General features: G+C 41.2%; 1 protein-coding gene across 18 annotated transcripts in view; it reads left to right on the top strand.

Moving 5' to 3' along the window:
• Nucleotides 1-9,262, top strand: part of LOC138349637 (protein outspread-like) — a 287,191-nt gene extending 277,929 nt beyond the window's left edge. For all 18 annotated transcript variants that reach the window (XM_069304611.1, XM_069304568.1, XM_069304532.1 and 15 more), the window contains 3 exons: nucleotides 8,336-8,452; nucleotides 8,741-8,885; nucleotides 9,080-9,262. In XM_069304611.1, coding sequence (XP_069160712.1) covers nucleotides 8,336-8,452; nucleotides 8,741-8,885; nucleotides 9,080-9,247 — 430 coding nt within the window. In that variant the 3' untranslated portion in view covers nucleotides 9,248-9,262. The remainder of the gene's footprint in view (nucleotides 1-8,335; nucleotides 8,453-8,740; nucleotides 8,886-9,079) is intronic.
• Nucleotides 9,263-13,123: the final 3,861 nt, after the last annotated feature.

Raw genomic sequence — 13,123 nt, 5'->3', positions numbered from 1 at the left:
TTATACAATATTTTTGTATTTTGTACAATAATTTGTATTTTATATAAATTTTGAAATATATACAATAATTTAAATATTTTTATTAAATACTGAATATCAAATTCACAAAGGAACTTCAGTAGGAGGTAGTTAATGTAGATAGGTATGGATAGAAAATGGGGGTTAGAAGTTAATGTTTGGAAAAAAAGTATGGCATGTGTTACCACCTAAGTGTAGTTACAGGACGAGAGCTACGCACGTGGAGTCATGTCTTCCCAGCACTTTGTCATATAATGCTTTGAAATTACTAATGGTTTTGGCCTCCACCACCTTCTCACCTAACTTGTTCCAACCGTCTACCACTCTGTGATAGGGAATTTTCTAATATTTCTTCGGAAGCTTTGTTTAGTTAGTTTAAATCAATGACCTCTTGTTCTTGAAGTTCCAGATCTTAGGAATTCTTCTCTATCAATTTTATAAATTCCTGTCACTTTTGGACATAGTGATCATATTGCCTCTTTATCTTCTATCTTCTAGTTTTGGCATATTTAATGCCTGTAATCTCTCCTAGTAGCTCTTGTCCTTCAGTTCTGGGAGCCACTTAGTGACATGTCTTTGCACCTTTTTCAATTTGTTGATGTGCTTCTTAACCCTTAGACCACGCATATTACTGCAAATATAGGGGGCATAATAGCAAAAAATATTTGAATTATGTAAAAATAACTTAAAAATGTTAAACAAATCTCCAACTTATTGGCTTCAGTGTCGTGAAACTTTCATCAAAATATTTTCAGAAATTAATTTTAGATGAATTTTTGAAAAATAAAAATGTTTTATTGATAAAAAGAATAGCTCCTAATAACTGTAACTGAAGAATTATGCAGTAATAAAGAGATGCAAGCACCTGTCCTATGTTCAAAGAAGAAGAAGAATGATAGTAAGAAGTGTCCACAAAGTGGATATGTAGTTGGTGCCTTTATATCATTGCTGAGTAATACATAATATCACCAATAATAATGAATAACTATGTTAATATGATCTATTTTGTTATATATCATATAAATACATTGTCCAATGTTAATATATGTTACTTTCATCAATGTCCCAAAAATATTTTATTTTTAGGGGATTTTTTTTTTTTTTTTTTTTTTTTTTTTTTTTTTTTTTTTTTTTTTTTTTTTAAGAATTTAGTTATTCTCGTTTGTTTATTATCTGATCTTGTTGTAACCTTTACATCCTGGAGAATACATATGTTTTCCTAACTATGTGAAGATAGAATGAAATTGGTCAACAAGTAAGTCAGTCACAACTCGCAAAACTTGGGACTTTTAAATTTTTTTGTCAGATTTTTATCTGATTTCAAACTCTATTTTCTTTGTCTGTTTAGGTAGTTTTAATGTTTAGGGACCATATTAGGCCTTTTTCACTTATATAAAGTATTCCCTAAATATATCCCCCGAGTCATTATAATTATTATAATTGTCCCTATATTTTGTGTTTTTTGGGGATTATTTTTTCTTGACTTAATTTCAACACATATTGACCTACAACTTTCACATATTCGAGTACAAATGCCAAACAATGTTTATTAAAACATACAATTAAATTAACAAATTAAAACTACCTTTATTCATTGTTGACAACTTCGACTTCAATTATCTCTGAAACCAGAGTTTCAACATTGAGGGGCTTCTAAAAATTCCAGTTATTAACCGATTCTCACTATTTTGACATATTGTGTACTCAGGTGTCATTTCTACAATCCCATCAAAATGGATTTTTCATAAACTTTATAAATTTGGAGTTATAATTTTTTTTTGGTCTAAATTTGCCGCATATTTCAAATGCCCTATAGACGATTTTTTTTACAGTAAACTATACTGAAAACCTATATTCTAATTTGATAAAAATGAAGGTCATATGCTATTCTGAGAGAATAGCAACATTAAATGAACAATTAATGATGGTTCATATTTTTTATTCTGAATTGAAAATATGAAGTTCTCAATATTCAATTTTAAAATTAATTTTGATTCTCTTGTTTTTCAAGTTACGCTGTGATCGTTTAGACAAAGTTGGAGTATTTGCCTAGCTGATTATGCAAAAAAAAAAATTGGAAAGTATTTGTGCAAGTTTTAAAAACTTATGTTAAATTATTTTTTGTCAAATCATATATGTATGATTTGACAAATATATGTATAATCATATATATATGATCTAAGAGTTAAGATATGGGCACCATACAACTGCTGCATATGCCAGCTTGCACTCACATAGTTGTACTTGCTTAGTTGTGCTTGTGGGCATTGAGTTTCAGCTCTGGTCATGCATCTCGACTATCAATCAACTGGTGTACAGGTTCCTGAGTCTACTGGGCTCTATCATATCTTCATTTGAAACTGTGTATGGAGTCAACCTCCACCACATCACTTCCTAATGCATTCCATTAGTTAATTTTTCTGACACTGAAAGATTTCTTTCTGTTGGCTCTGTGGCTCATTTAGGTATTAAGTTTCTCCTTGTATCCCCTTGTTCATGTATCACTCATGCTAAATGATTTGTCTCTATCTACCATATCAATTCCTCTAAGAATTTTATAGGCAGTAATCATGTCTCCCCTAACTCTTCTGATTTCCAGTGTTGTGGTAGTGTTATATAACTCAAGATTAAACTTGAGGGGAAAACAGGTGTGTAATACCTCTGTTAAAATGGAAGTGGTAGCTAGTATGTATTACAAGCAAGTTGAATAAGCTGAACAAATGCAGTGGTACCTCCGTTGTTTAATTTAATCTGTTCTCAGAGACGGTTTGAAAACTGAAATGAATTTTCCTCTAAGAAATAATGTACTGTAAATGGAATTAATCCGTTCCACACCCCATAAATTATTATAAATATTAACTATAAATACTGGCATTAACTTAAAAATACATTTTATACATACTACTGTACTTACATTTTTTACTACAGTATGTACAAGTATATCTTATCTTTATTGAGGACTCTAATTGGCATATAGAAGACAGTGAGGAAGGGGGGAGGAGAGAGGTGTTAGTGTTTGGAAGGGAAGTCCCCTTCCATTATAACAGCAGTGATGACATTTCTGGGGTACTCTCTCTTACGTTTTGCAGGCATACCTCTAGAATCTGGTTCTGTCTATAGACACTTGTTTTTTTCCTACATTTTAAGACTTGTCTGTAGTGAGACGTCACATTGTCTCGCTATGAATGACCTCTTGTTTTTCCTCTCTCGTCATCCTCACAACTATTTTCTTAGGTTGAACTTTACCACTGACTTTCTTGTAACAATTGGCATGATATATAATAAGAACTTTTATGTTTATAATACAGAAAAGCACAAAAGCAATGAAATTCTTTACAAAGACTTCAAGCACGGTCGTCACTTGGTGGGAGACACTGGTAAACTGAAGTACTGTACACTACAATCTCGGTTGGCCCATAGGTGTATCAACAAACTTGAGCACCAAGGCAAACGTTGAGTACCGAGTCAAATTTTTTGAAGAAATTGAGCTCGAGAACCAATAAATTTGAAAACTGGAGCATTCGAAAACCGAGGTCCCGCTGTATGTTTAAATTTCTGGGGGAGAGCCCCTTTTGCTCACTGAAGCTTATCCAGGCTGATATGGATATATCAGACTTTGGCATCAGTCAGTGTGAATGGAGTTCTTAGGCCTAACGAGGACCACGAGCCAAAACCTGGCCCCCCTCAGAGACACGAGGAGCAATGGCCTATAGAAATGCACATGTGATTTGGAGCATTCTATGTCTGCCATTGACTGGGTCAGGTACCCAGAAAGGTAAGCATCCCAAAACAAACCCCTATTCTGGTTAAAACTTCTACTAAAAGTCAAACGAGTGGACAGAACTCCCCAAAGAAAAAGCAGCAAATGAGCGTGACATCACCACGTGTGTGCCGCCGCCTGCGCAGCTTTCCCCTCCATGGTAGGGGAAAGTGGGAGCCCCAGACCTCTCACACCGGCTACCCACACCCCCATTTCTTGGCTAATGTGTTTGAAGCTTGGTCATGTGACTCCAGCACCTGCTGCTTGTTCTCAGTGCTGTGCTGTGCTGTTCCCTTCCCCAAGTGCCCTGTAAGTACCGCCCTTGGTGCTTGGGGTTATCTTCCACAGGGCACCTTGGGGTCTACCTCTGTTGGTCTTTTGCTGCTTGGTAATTGACCGCCCTGAGTGTGCTGGGGGGGGGGTTTCCTCCTCCCTTGTTTACCTTAGGATAAAGGGTAGTTTGCACTGGTAGGGGCACGGTGTTCTACACAGTTAGTTTTCACCTATTATAGCGGTTGGCTCTGTTTTGCCTGGGTATGTTGTCCTCTTGCGGATTTTTTCTGTTTTGTTTTTGTTTTCCTGCCTGGTAGAGGGATGTCTGCCTTTGGTTTGTTGCCCCCTACCTATAACTTAGGTTTATATATATGTTTCTGGGTGGTACCCCCTGCTAGGGCCCCATGAGTGGACATGACCCGGGGTTTAGCTTTTAGCAGTTTGATTGGTAGATTTGGGCACCAGTTCACAGTAGCCTGTCTGGGCTTACCCTTAGCGATATCAGTTCAAGGATCCTGGAAACCCCATGGGGGCGCAAGGGGTCCAATGGTCCTGGGTGTCCTCTCGCCTTGAGTGAGTTTGAGGGCTGCTCTGTCCCTTTGTCTCAGGGTGACTTTCACGATTTTTGCCTCTGTCATGCTGCCTGTTGGGTCAGTGACACCTTTGACCCAGAGTCCTACGAGTTTTGCTGATTGTTTGTGACTCAGTTCACCTAGTCCACTGATGAGTATCCGGGAGCAGGTGGCTCAGGCGTTGCATTCTAGATTTAGGTTGCTGCAACGCGCTCAGGTGATTGCTACCCCGGAAGCCCCGAGGCTGCTCCATTTTGTTTATAGGGACCCAAACTTGGTGGTGTTGGTCGCTTCGGCCTTGATTCAGTCTGCACCCACTCGTTCTTTCCCTGCTTTGGTTCATTCTGCCCCCCTCCCCCCTATCCTCCTGCTTCCAACTCCAAAGCATCTGAGGGCTTTGGGGTTAGGGCAGGGTTTACATGGTTCTGAGACTCAGGCAGTTTCGGGGGTTGCCCCTTCCGGGAGGGGGGGGGGGGGTGACGGAGGCATTCGATTCGGTTTCTCCAACTGTGGCGACGGGGTCTAACCAGTGGTTAGGACCGTTTTCTTGGCTCTCCCTCAGGAGTCTCTGCTTTGGCTGTGCTCCCACCTTTGCTTGTTTCTGGAAGGCTCCTGGGTCACTTAGAGGTTGCTTGAGGGTTTTTGCTGTAGCCTGAACTTTGCAGTGATGGTCTACCTGCAGGGGCGGGTTAGGCTTTGTCAGCTGTTAAGATTCCTTCGTGGACGTCCCATCCACCTCTCTTGCGATTGCTGGGTTTGGCCTCTGGGGGACCTTGAGTCAGCTGCTGCGTCACTGGCTTCGTCTTCGGGTTTTTTGGAGTTCAGTGCTTGGCGCCTACCCAAGCCCCTCGCTCGATGTGTTCGTGGACTTGTCGTCTCTTGGCTATGGCTTTGTGACCATTGCTCACCAGGCTGGCCAGGGGTGGTGGGGTTTGTCTTTCCGTTGAGCCCACAGCACGCTGCAGGAATTCGCGGTGGTGTGAATTCTCTGGAGGGTTTGGGTTGCTCGCGGATCGACAATCAGGCTCCATTCAGACTGCTCCCTGATAGTTCATTGCCTGAACCGAGGGGGGTTCAATGTGGTCCTTGGCTCTTTGGGGCTGGTCGCTTAAGGTGACTCGTCTGCTGAGCTCTCGGGGTTTGGCTCTCCTGGCCATTCACGTTCGGAGGGTGTCCAACGCCCTGGTGGACGACCCATCTCGGTTCATTCCCCTGTCCACGGAATAGACGGTAGATGCCGACTCATTCAGTTGGCTCTGCCGGACGTACGGGCTCCTGGAGGTGGACCTCTTCGCGTCAGTGTGGTCGAGGCATCTCCCGTATTATGTGGTGCCCTTTCCCGACTGCGAGGCCAACAGGGTTGATGCCTTTCGGCAAGACTGTTCGAGGTGGAGTTACCTTTACCTCTTTCCCCCAGTTAGACTGTTACTCCAGGTCCTGGCTTGCTTGAAGACTTACCAGAGATGAGTAGTCCTCTTGGCCTGTTGGCTGGCCCAGCCTTGGTTTCAGGCGCTGCTTGCTCGGAGTTTGAAACCGGAGGTTTTTCCACAGCTCCTCTTTCAGGAGATCGGCCTGGTCCATTACATGGCTGGTTTGATCTTCTCCTCGAGTCTTCGTGTCTGGTCTTTTTGACTCGAGTCTGTCACCATTTATATGGTGATCAGGTGGCTTCTTTGATGGTGTCCCACCTGCGTGCTTCCTCTTGGCGGCAGTATGAAGTTTCTTGGCGGTCCTTCCACTTTTTCTTGTCCCTTTGTAGGTTTACTTTGGTTTCTGATGCAGTGGTGTTGTCCTTTCTCTCGTGGTTGTTTCAGGACTGTCATCTTATGCCGAATACTGTTGCCTCTTATCGTGTGGCGCTGGTGGAGCCACTGCAGCTTGCTTTTGAGGGTTGATGTTACTTCAGTGCCATTTCACAAGCTGTCTCGGTTGTTGTTTCATCTCTGGCCTGCTCATGCGCCACCGGAGCTGTCTTGATCTTTGGATCGGGTGCTCTCTTTTCTCTCTCTCCCTCGGTTTATAGTGGCCCCATTGGTTCAGGATTGTTTCTCTAATGCTCTTTTCCTGTTGGCAGTGGCCTCTTGGGGTCGGGTTGGGGAGCTTGATGCTCTCCTGCAGCGCAGGGGTTTCTGCTCGTTTGGTCCTGGTGGTAAGTTTGTTTGATTGCAGTTGTCTCTTTCTTTTCTGGCGAAGAATGAAACTTGTTCTTTCCGGAGGGATCCTTGGGTTGTTGATGCTTGGTTGGTTCGGCTGGGGGTGCATCATGTGTTGTGTCCCGTTGTGGCGTTCTGCCGTTATTTGCATGCCACAGCTTCTGTGTCTGGGGACACGTTGGGTTGATCCGGTTTCCCTTCTTCCCTGTTCCAGGGTTCAGGTCTCCCAGGTCGTCCGCAGGGTTATTAGGTCCAGCCAGACTGCAGTCTATCCCCAATACCCACGACGTTCGTAAATTGCTGCGCTTGCTGCCGTCTTTGGTAACATGTCTTGGGCTGTCATTCGGGCATGGGATTTTTGGAGGTCGAACAGGGTCTTAGCAGCTCACTACCTTGTCAATGTTCCTGGGCCTAGTCGGTCCTGTGTTGCATTGGGTCGGCGGTTGCAGCCAGTTGTCTCGACCTGGTGTTAAGGAGCGAGGGCCAAGCGCCTCCTGGATAAATCCCTCTTATTTCTATGGGTAAGTCACTCCGGGGAGCCGGCGGGGCTCCCCAAAAAAGCAGCATTGAATGTAATGAAACGCCATTTTCTGGGTGAGACCCGGAGGCTTCCCGCCATCCCACCCTCCCTCCGGTCGGTGGTTTTTCGCATATTTTGACATCCAGTCTTATAACTGATGGGTGGATAGCTGGCGGGAGGTCTGGGGTTCCCCCTTTCCCCTCCCTGGAAGTGGGGAGCTGCGCAGACAGCAGCGTGTAGACATGGTGACATTTTGCTTGTTTGCTCGTTTTCTTTTGTTGAGTTCTGTCCACTAATTCATCTTTCAGTAGTAATTTCTTAACCAGAATAGGGGTTTGTTTTGGAGTACTTACCTTTCTGGGTGCCAGACCCGGTTGATGGCAGACATAAAATGCTTCCAACCATACGGGGTTTTTTATAAGCTATTACTTCTTGTGCCTTTCTGTGAGGGCCAGGTTCTGGATTGTGGTCCCCAGTAGGCCTAAGAACTCCATTAACCTCCATTAACATGACTGATGCCAAAGTTTAATATATCCATATCAGCCTGGATAGCTCCGGGGAGCCTCCAGGACTCGCCCAGAAAACGGGGTTTCATTACATTCAACGCTGGTTTTTTGTGACCTAACTAATTGTCCATTATTCAGTGATCATACATAATATTCATTATTTTGTGACCAAACTAATTGTCCATTAGAAACATTTAGTTTGAATGAAAAGCTGAGTTTTTCCTGGAAGATTGAGGAGCACTTTGTTCTCCTCAGGACCAGTACTAATATTCCTTCTTTAGTGACCTGACTGATTATTGTACAGTTTATAAAGCATCTCTGATTCTGAGGGAATAATGAATGGGTTGTAGATAGATGTGTAGTACAGTATATTAAGTACATGAATGTCCTTGTTTGCATGCCATGAATGACTAACGTAATTCCTTCTGCATCCACCTTTATCCTGCACCACCACCACCTGCATCATCACCTCTTCCACCACCACCTGACCTACTACCTTGTGCACCTCCACCTTCTGCACTTACCAAAACAAGGTATTTGAAAGAGAGGGAGGAATGGGAAGAAAAAGTGAGTGCGGAGGAAAAGAAGTTTGTGGAACTCACAGCCAGTCAGAATAGTCGACATGACAGTATTATCCGAAGGCTTAACAGGTAAGGATATCTAAATTGGAAGAAGCGAAAAGTAAGAGTTTTTCTGATCTGGTATTGCTGATGAGTATTTTTAAACAAAGTCTGCTGTTTGGATGATTTTTCAGGTGTCAGATTGATGTATATATCAGTAAGTTAGGCATCTGTTACAAACAAAATGCCTTCTAGCTGCCTTAAAAGTACAGTAGTCAGTGTTTAAAGTCATTCATTATTTACTATTAAATCCATATAATTTGTTCAAAGTTGTCTTCTTTGTCATCAGAGAGAATTTATGGATATCTATAATTTCAGATCACTGCAGGAGGCAGAAAAACGGATTCATGGGCTTGTTTCAGAGCTAGAAGCCGAGAGATCGAACATGAACCCTCAAAGGAAGACGTCTGCCTCTCTTGAGATCACAGGCCTGCTTCAAGAAAATCAGGAGCTCGCTTCTAAGGTTAGTGTTAAGTACATTAGCTGGGGTAAGCTTGACAAGTCTCAATATAATGTTTATTATCTTTAAATTGTTTTATATGTTAGCAAAATATTTAGCAATAATTCTGGCTCTTGTTAAGCTCTAACTTTGAGTCCTCAACTGTGGTTTTAAGAATCTAGACAAGTAAGTTGGGTAATATTATGAAACAATTTCAGCTGGAACATCTAACGAATGAGCTATCACGAATGCGTGACAGTCTGAAATCTGAGAAGTCTGAGGCATATAAGTGGAAAGATTTGGTGAAGGAGTTGCGATCCCTCCTGGATGGGAAAAATGAAGAAATTGAGAGGAAGAAGGAAGAGGTAAGCATTTCCTGTGCATGAAAGATGTGGTTAAGTAATATTGTAGTTAATGTATATACCTTGCGGGGGTTGAGCTCTGCTCTTTCCGCCTGCCTCTCAACTGTCAATCAATCAACTATTTCTAACTACTATTCTACTACATATATCCAGGAAGCAGCCCGTAACAGCTGTCTAACTCCCAGGTACCTATTTATTGCTATGTAACAGGGGCATCGGGGTGAAAGAAACTCTGCCCATTGTTTCTCACCGGCGCTGGGAATCGAACCCGGGCCACAGGATTACGTGTCCAGCATGCTATCCACACAGCCACCGGCGCCCCAATGTGTATAATGCTGGATATTAATTAGTTGAAAAGGATGTTGGGCTTTAAATTTGTGCCACTTATTGTCTTGGAAAACAAGTACATTGTTTGACTTGCATGTTGTATGCCATTTAAAGCTTTCAATTCTGTAAATATTTTACTAAAATTAAAAAAAAATTAATATTAAAAATTAAATGTTTAGGCCTAGCAAAAGAAAATCTTAGTTTTGGAAAGCTAAATTCTTGATTTATTTGTTTGGTTTGTATACTGCAGGGGTGGGGAACTTGTGGCCTAAAGGTTGCATGTGAATCTTTTTGGTACACTGTGCGGCCTTCGGAAGCAATTTTAATTAATGAAACTTGATCTGTAAGTTTGTGACATGTTTGAATGTATACAGCGCATAACGCAATGTGAGGTCTTATGAAATCTTACCTAAATAAAATGTAGTTTTCATGTGATGAAAGGTTCCCCCACCCCTGGTATACTGTAATATATATCAATGTCTCACTTACAGTTTACTTTACATATGTTCAGTAATATAGATGTTGAAAGTATCTTACTTTTAAGTTGCTCTGTTGGTAAGATATGTTTAGTATATATTAAAGTATCTGAAGAAAATTATCTAAAGAAATCAAAATGTGTGTGCATGAGCTTACCTGTTATTAATTAATTTGTTATAGGTACAAGAAGAGAGCTATGTTCATGGTATACGATGACATGTATTATTGTAAATATTTGGGAAACTTGATGTGGTTTTGCACAGATAACCTTCTTCTGGAGCTTGTTCCATTGCCCACTTTGTTAGTAAAGGAACACAGTGGAGCACTGAAAAATCTACATTAAACAAAATAATAAAAATTGCTAAATTTTGAAAATGTGTTATAGCATGGTATATTTTTTTGTATTACAGTATCTGCAACATTTTTCACAAATGCACAACAGTTGACCAAGAGAGTAAGAGTAATTGGAATTGGAAGTGAGATCTGGCTGTTGGGGCCATGTCTTCTAGACTTTGGAACCTGCACCTTTTAAATCCCTTGATGTCATATTTACTCATTAAGTCATGGATGGAGTGGCACCCATGACTTCTTTCAGTGCATTCTACTTGTTGACGATCCACAGTGCATAGGAGTGCTGTATTTTCTTTTATTTCTAACTTCTGCTCGTGTCCTCTTGTATTATAATCTTCCATTTGGAAAGGCTGATTCTGTTCATCTTGTCTATTCCTCTCAGTATTTTGTATATAGGAATCATGTCCTCCTCTGATCCTTCTCTCCTTTAAAGTTTTTTTGATTGTGTTTCTTGAACCTCTCTTTATAGCTTTATTCAGACACCTTCCTTTTTGCAAACCTATTAACATTCTTGGTCTTTTTTTCGTGCTTTACTAGGTTGATTGCATGCCATTGTTGCACTTTCTAGACCTGGTGTGTGACGAAGATTGTGTACAGTGTTCTTCGTTCTTCTGAATATCCAGATATCTATATAACACAGATAAAGTCATTTCTTCTAGATGGTTTTATTTTAAAAGTTTACTGTTTCTGGGCTTCTTTTTTTTATTGTTCAATGGAGTTTTGAGTTCAGGTCAGTAGATGTGCCAGAAATGCTATTCTGAAAATAGTTATGAACCCATAACTCATAAATTATTGTTAATTGGAACAAGTTCCCAAGGGAGTGTATAGAAAATCTTGAGTAAAAGATTGTTTTTTTGCATGGAAAAGTCAATTGGCTTTGTTGACACCATTATTGGCGCAACTTTGTTTTTCTTGCATGGTGTTAGGTGCATGCACAAGTGGTGTGCCAATTCAGCACAGTATCAGTAAGTTGACCTGTACTGATACGATTTTATTAACTGATACGGGTACACCTCCAGCAAGCACTGTACCTGAACACCTTATTCCTGTTTAGGTCAGATAAGTGCTATTCATTTCCTTAAAATTTCTCCTTCCATGTACAATACTTAAAAGCTATCCTAAAATTTGGCAAAATTACACGGGTCTTTTGTTTTGGAGATTATCCATTTGTAGTAATAGGAGCAGAGTTATGATCATGGGGGTCTGTATTCTCCATATAAATACACGTGTTTGTGTGTATTTGAGATGGCATGTATGTGCATGCATGTGTGTGCAGCATGATGGGTGCATGTATTTACAATATGTTGCATGCATTTGTGCATGTAAGCATATGCAAATCTGCATATAAGTCTTTCATTTAGCATAAAATATATATGGGCATCTTCCTTTGACTCCCCTGTCCTCTTTTGTGTTCATTATACTAATGATCTGTATACACACTGCAGCACTCTTTCTGCACACTTCAAACACATTTATGTAGACATTTGTCCACCACTTCCCCCCCCACTTTGTGTACCACTTCCACCACTTCCCCCCCCCACTTTGTGTACCACTTCCACCACTTTATGTACCACTTCCACCACTTCCACCACTTCCCCCCCCACTTTGTGTACCACTTCCACCACTTCCCCCCCCACTTTGTGTACCACTTCCACCACTTCCCCCCACTTTGTGTACCACTTCCACCACTTCCCCCCACTTTGTGTACCACTTCCATCACTTCCCCCCACTTTGTGTACCACTTCCACCACTTCCCCCCCCACTTTGTGTACCACTTCCATCACTTCCCCCCCACTTTGTGTACCACTTTCACCACTTCCCCCCCCCCACTTTGTGTACCACTTCCACCACTGTGTATATTTCCAAACATACTGTAATCTCTCGTCACTTTGCATGCACGTCCTTTACTCTGTGTACTTTGGCCATTATTTTTGTTTGTAATTTACTAAAAAAAATTAGAATTTTTTTTTAATAGTATTTCACAATCCTTAATGCCTGCCTTCTGTAAAGGGCAAGCAACAGAGTTACACAATAATTACCATTAAAAAATATTAGAGGGACTGATACCAAATTTACACACACACATTACTCTTTGAGACCAGGAGGCATATCAGGAAGTGCAAAATTGCCCTTTTGAAAAGCAGAGGTGCAAATGGTATACTAGGAGACAAGCCTATCAACTTTGCAGCTCAAGACTTTTCAACTCTCCTTTTAAACATAAGGGGCAAAACTAGTAGGTTTCTCGTGTTGTTGAAAAGAGAGTGGTTGATACACACTTCCAAACAATACCAAATCAACCGGGCTGTGACTCGTACATCAAACTGTGAGCAGCTGCATTTAGTATCCTGTTTGACCAGACCACTAACCAGGATGCTTGGTCAGAGACCGAACTGCGGGAACACTAATCCTCAGAACCAACATGAGGTGAACACAAGGCAGTCGTGTGTTAATTGCTAAGAATATGGATCTGACTGAAGTAGTGTGAAGTGGTTTCAAACTAGCCAGGGATGATTTATTATATTGAGAAGTTGGAATATGGATTGGATTTTAATTCAGTGAAATTTAAAATAAGACCCTGAAATTTCCTACTGTATTATGTAATACTAGTACAGTATGTCATTGTCCTGTTAGTAGACAAGTTTGTTTCTTGTTTGTCCTAGGGATCAGTTTAATGGGGGTTCTTAAAGGGGGTTCCCTTCCTAATGATTCTCTTAATATTTTACTGCATAGTGTAGATACACTAAG

This window comes from Procambarus clarkii, chromosome 1 (assembly GCF_040958095.1).
Source record: "Procambarus clarkii isolate CNS0578487 chromosome 1, FALCON_Pclarkii_2.0, whole genome shotgun sequence".
Taxonomy (NCBI): Eukaryota; Metazoa; Arthropoda; class Malacostraca; order Decapoda; family Cambaridae; genus Procambarus; species Procambarus clarkii.
The sequence above is the reverse complement of the archived record's forward strand: the minus strand, read 5'-3'. Positions and strand labels throughout refer to the sequence as shown.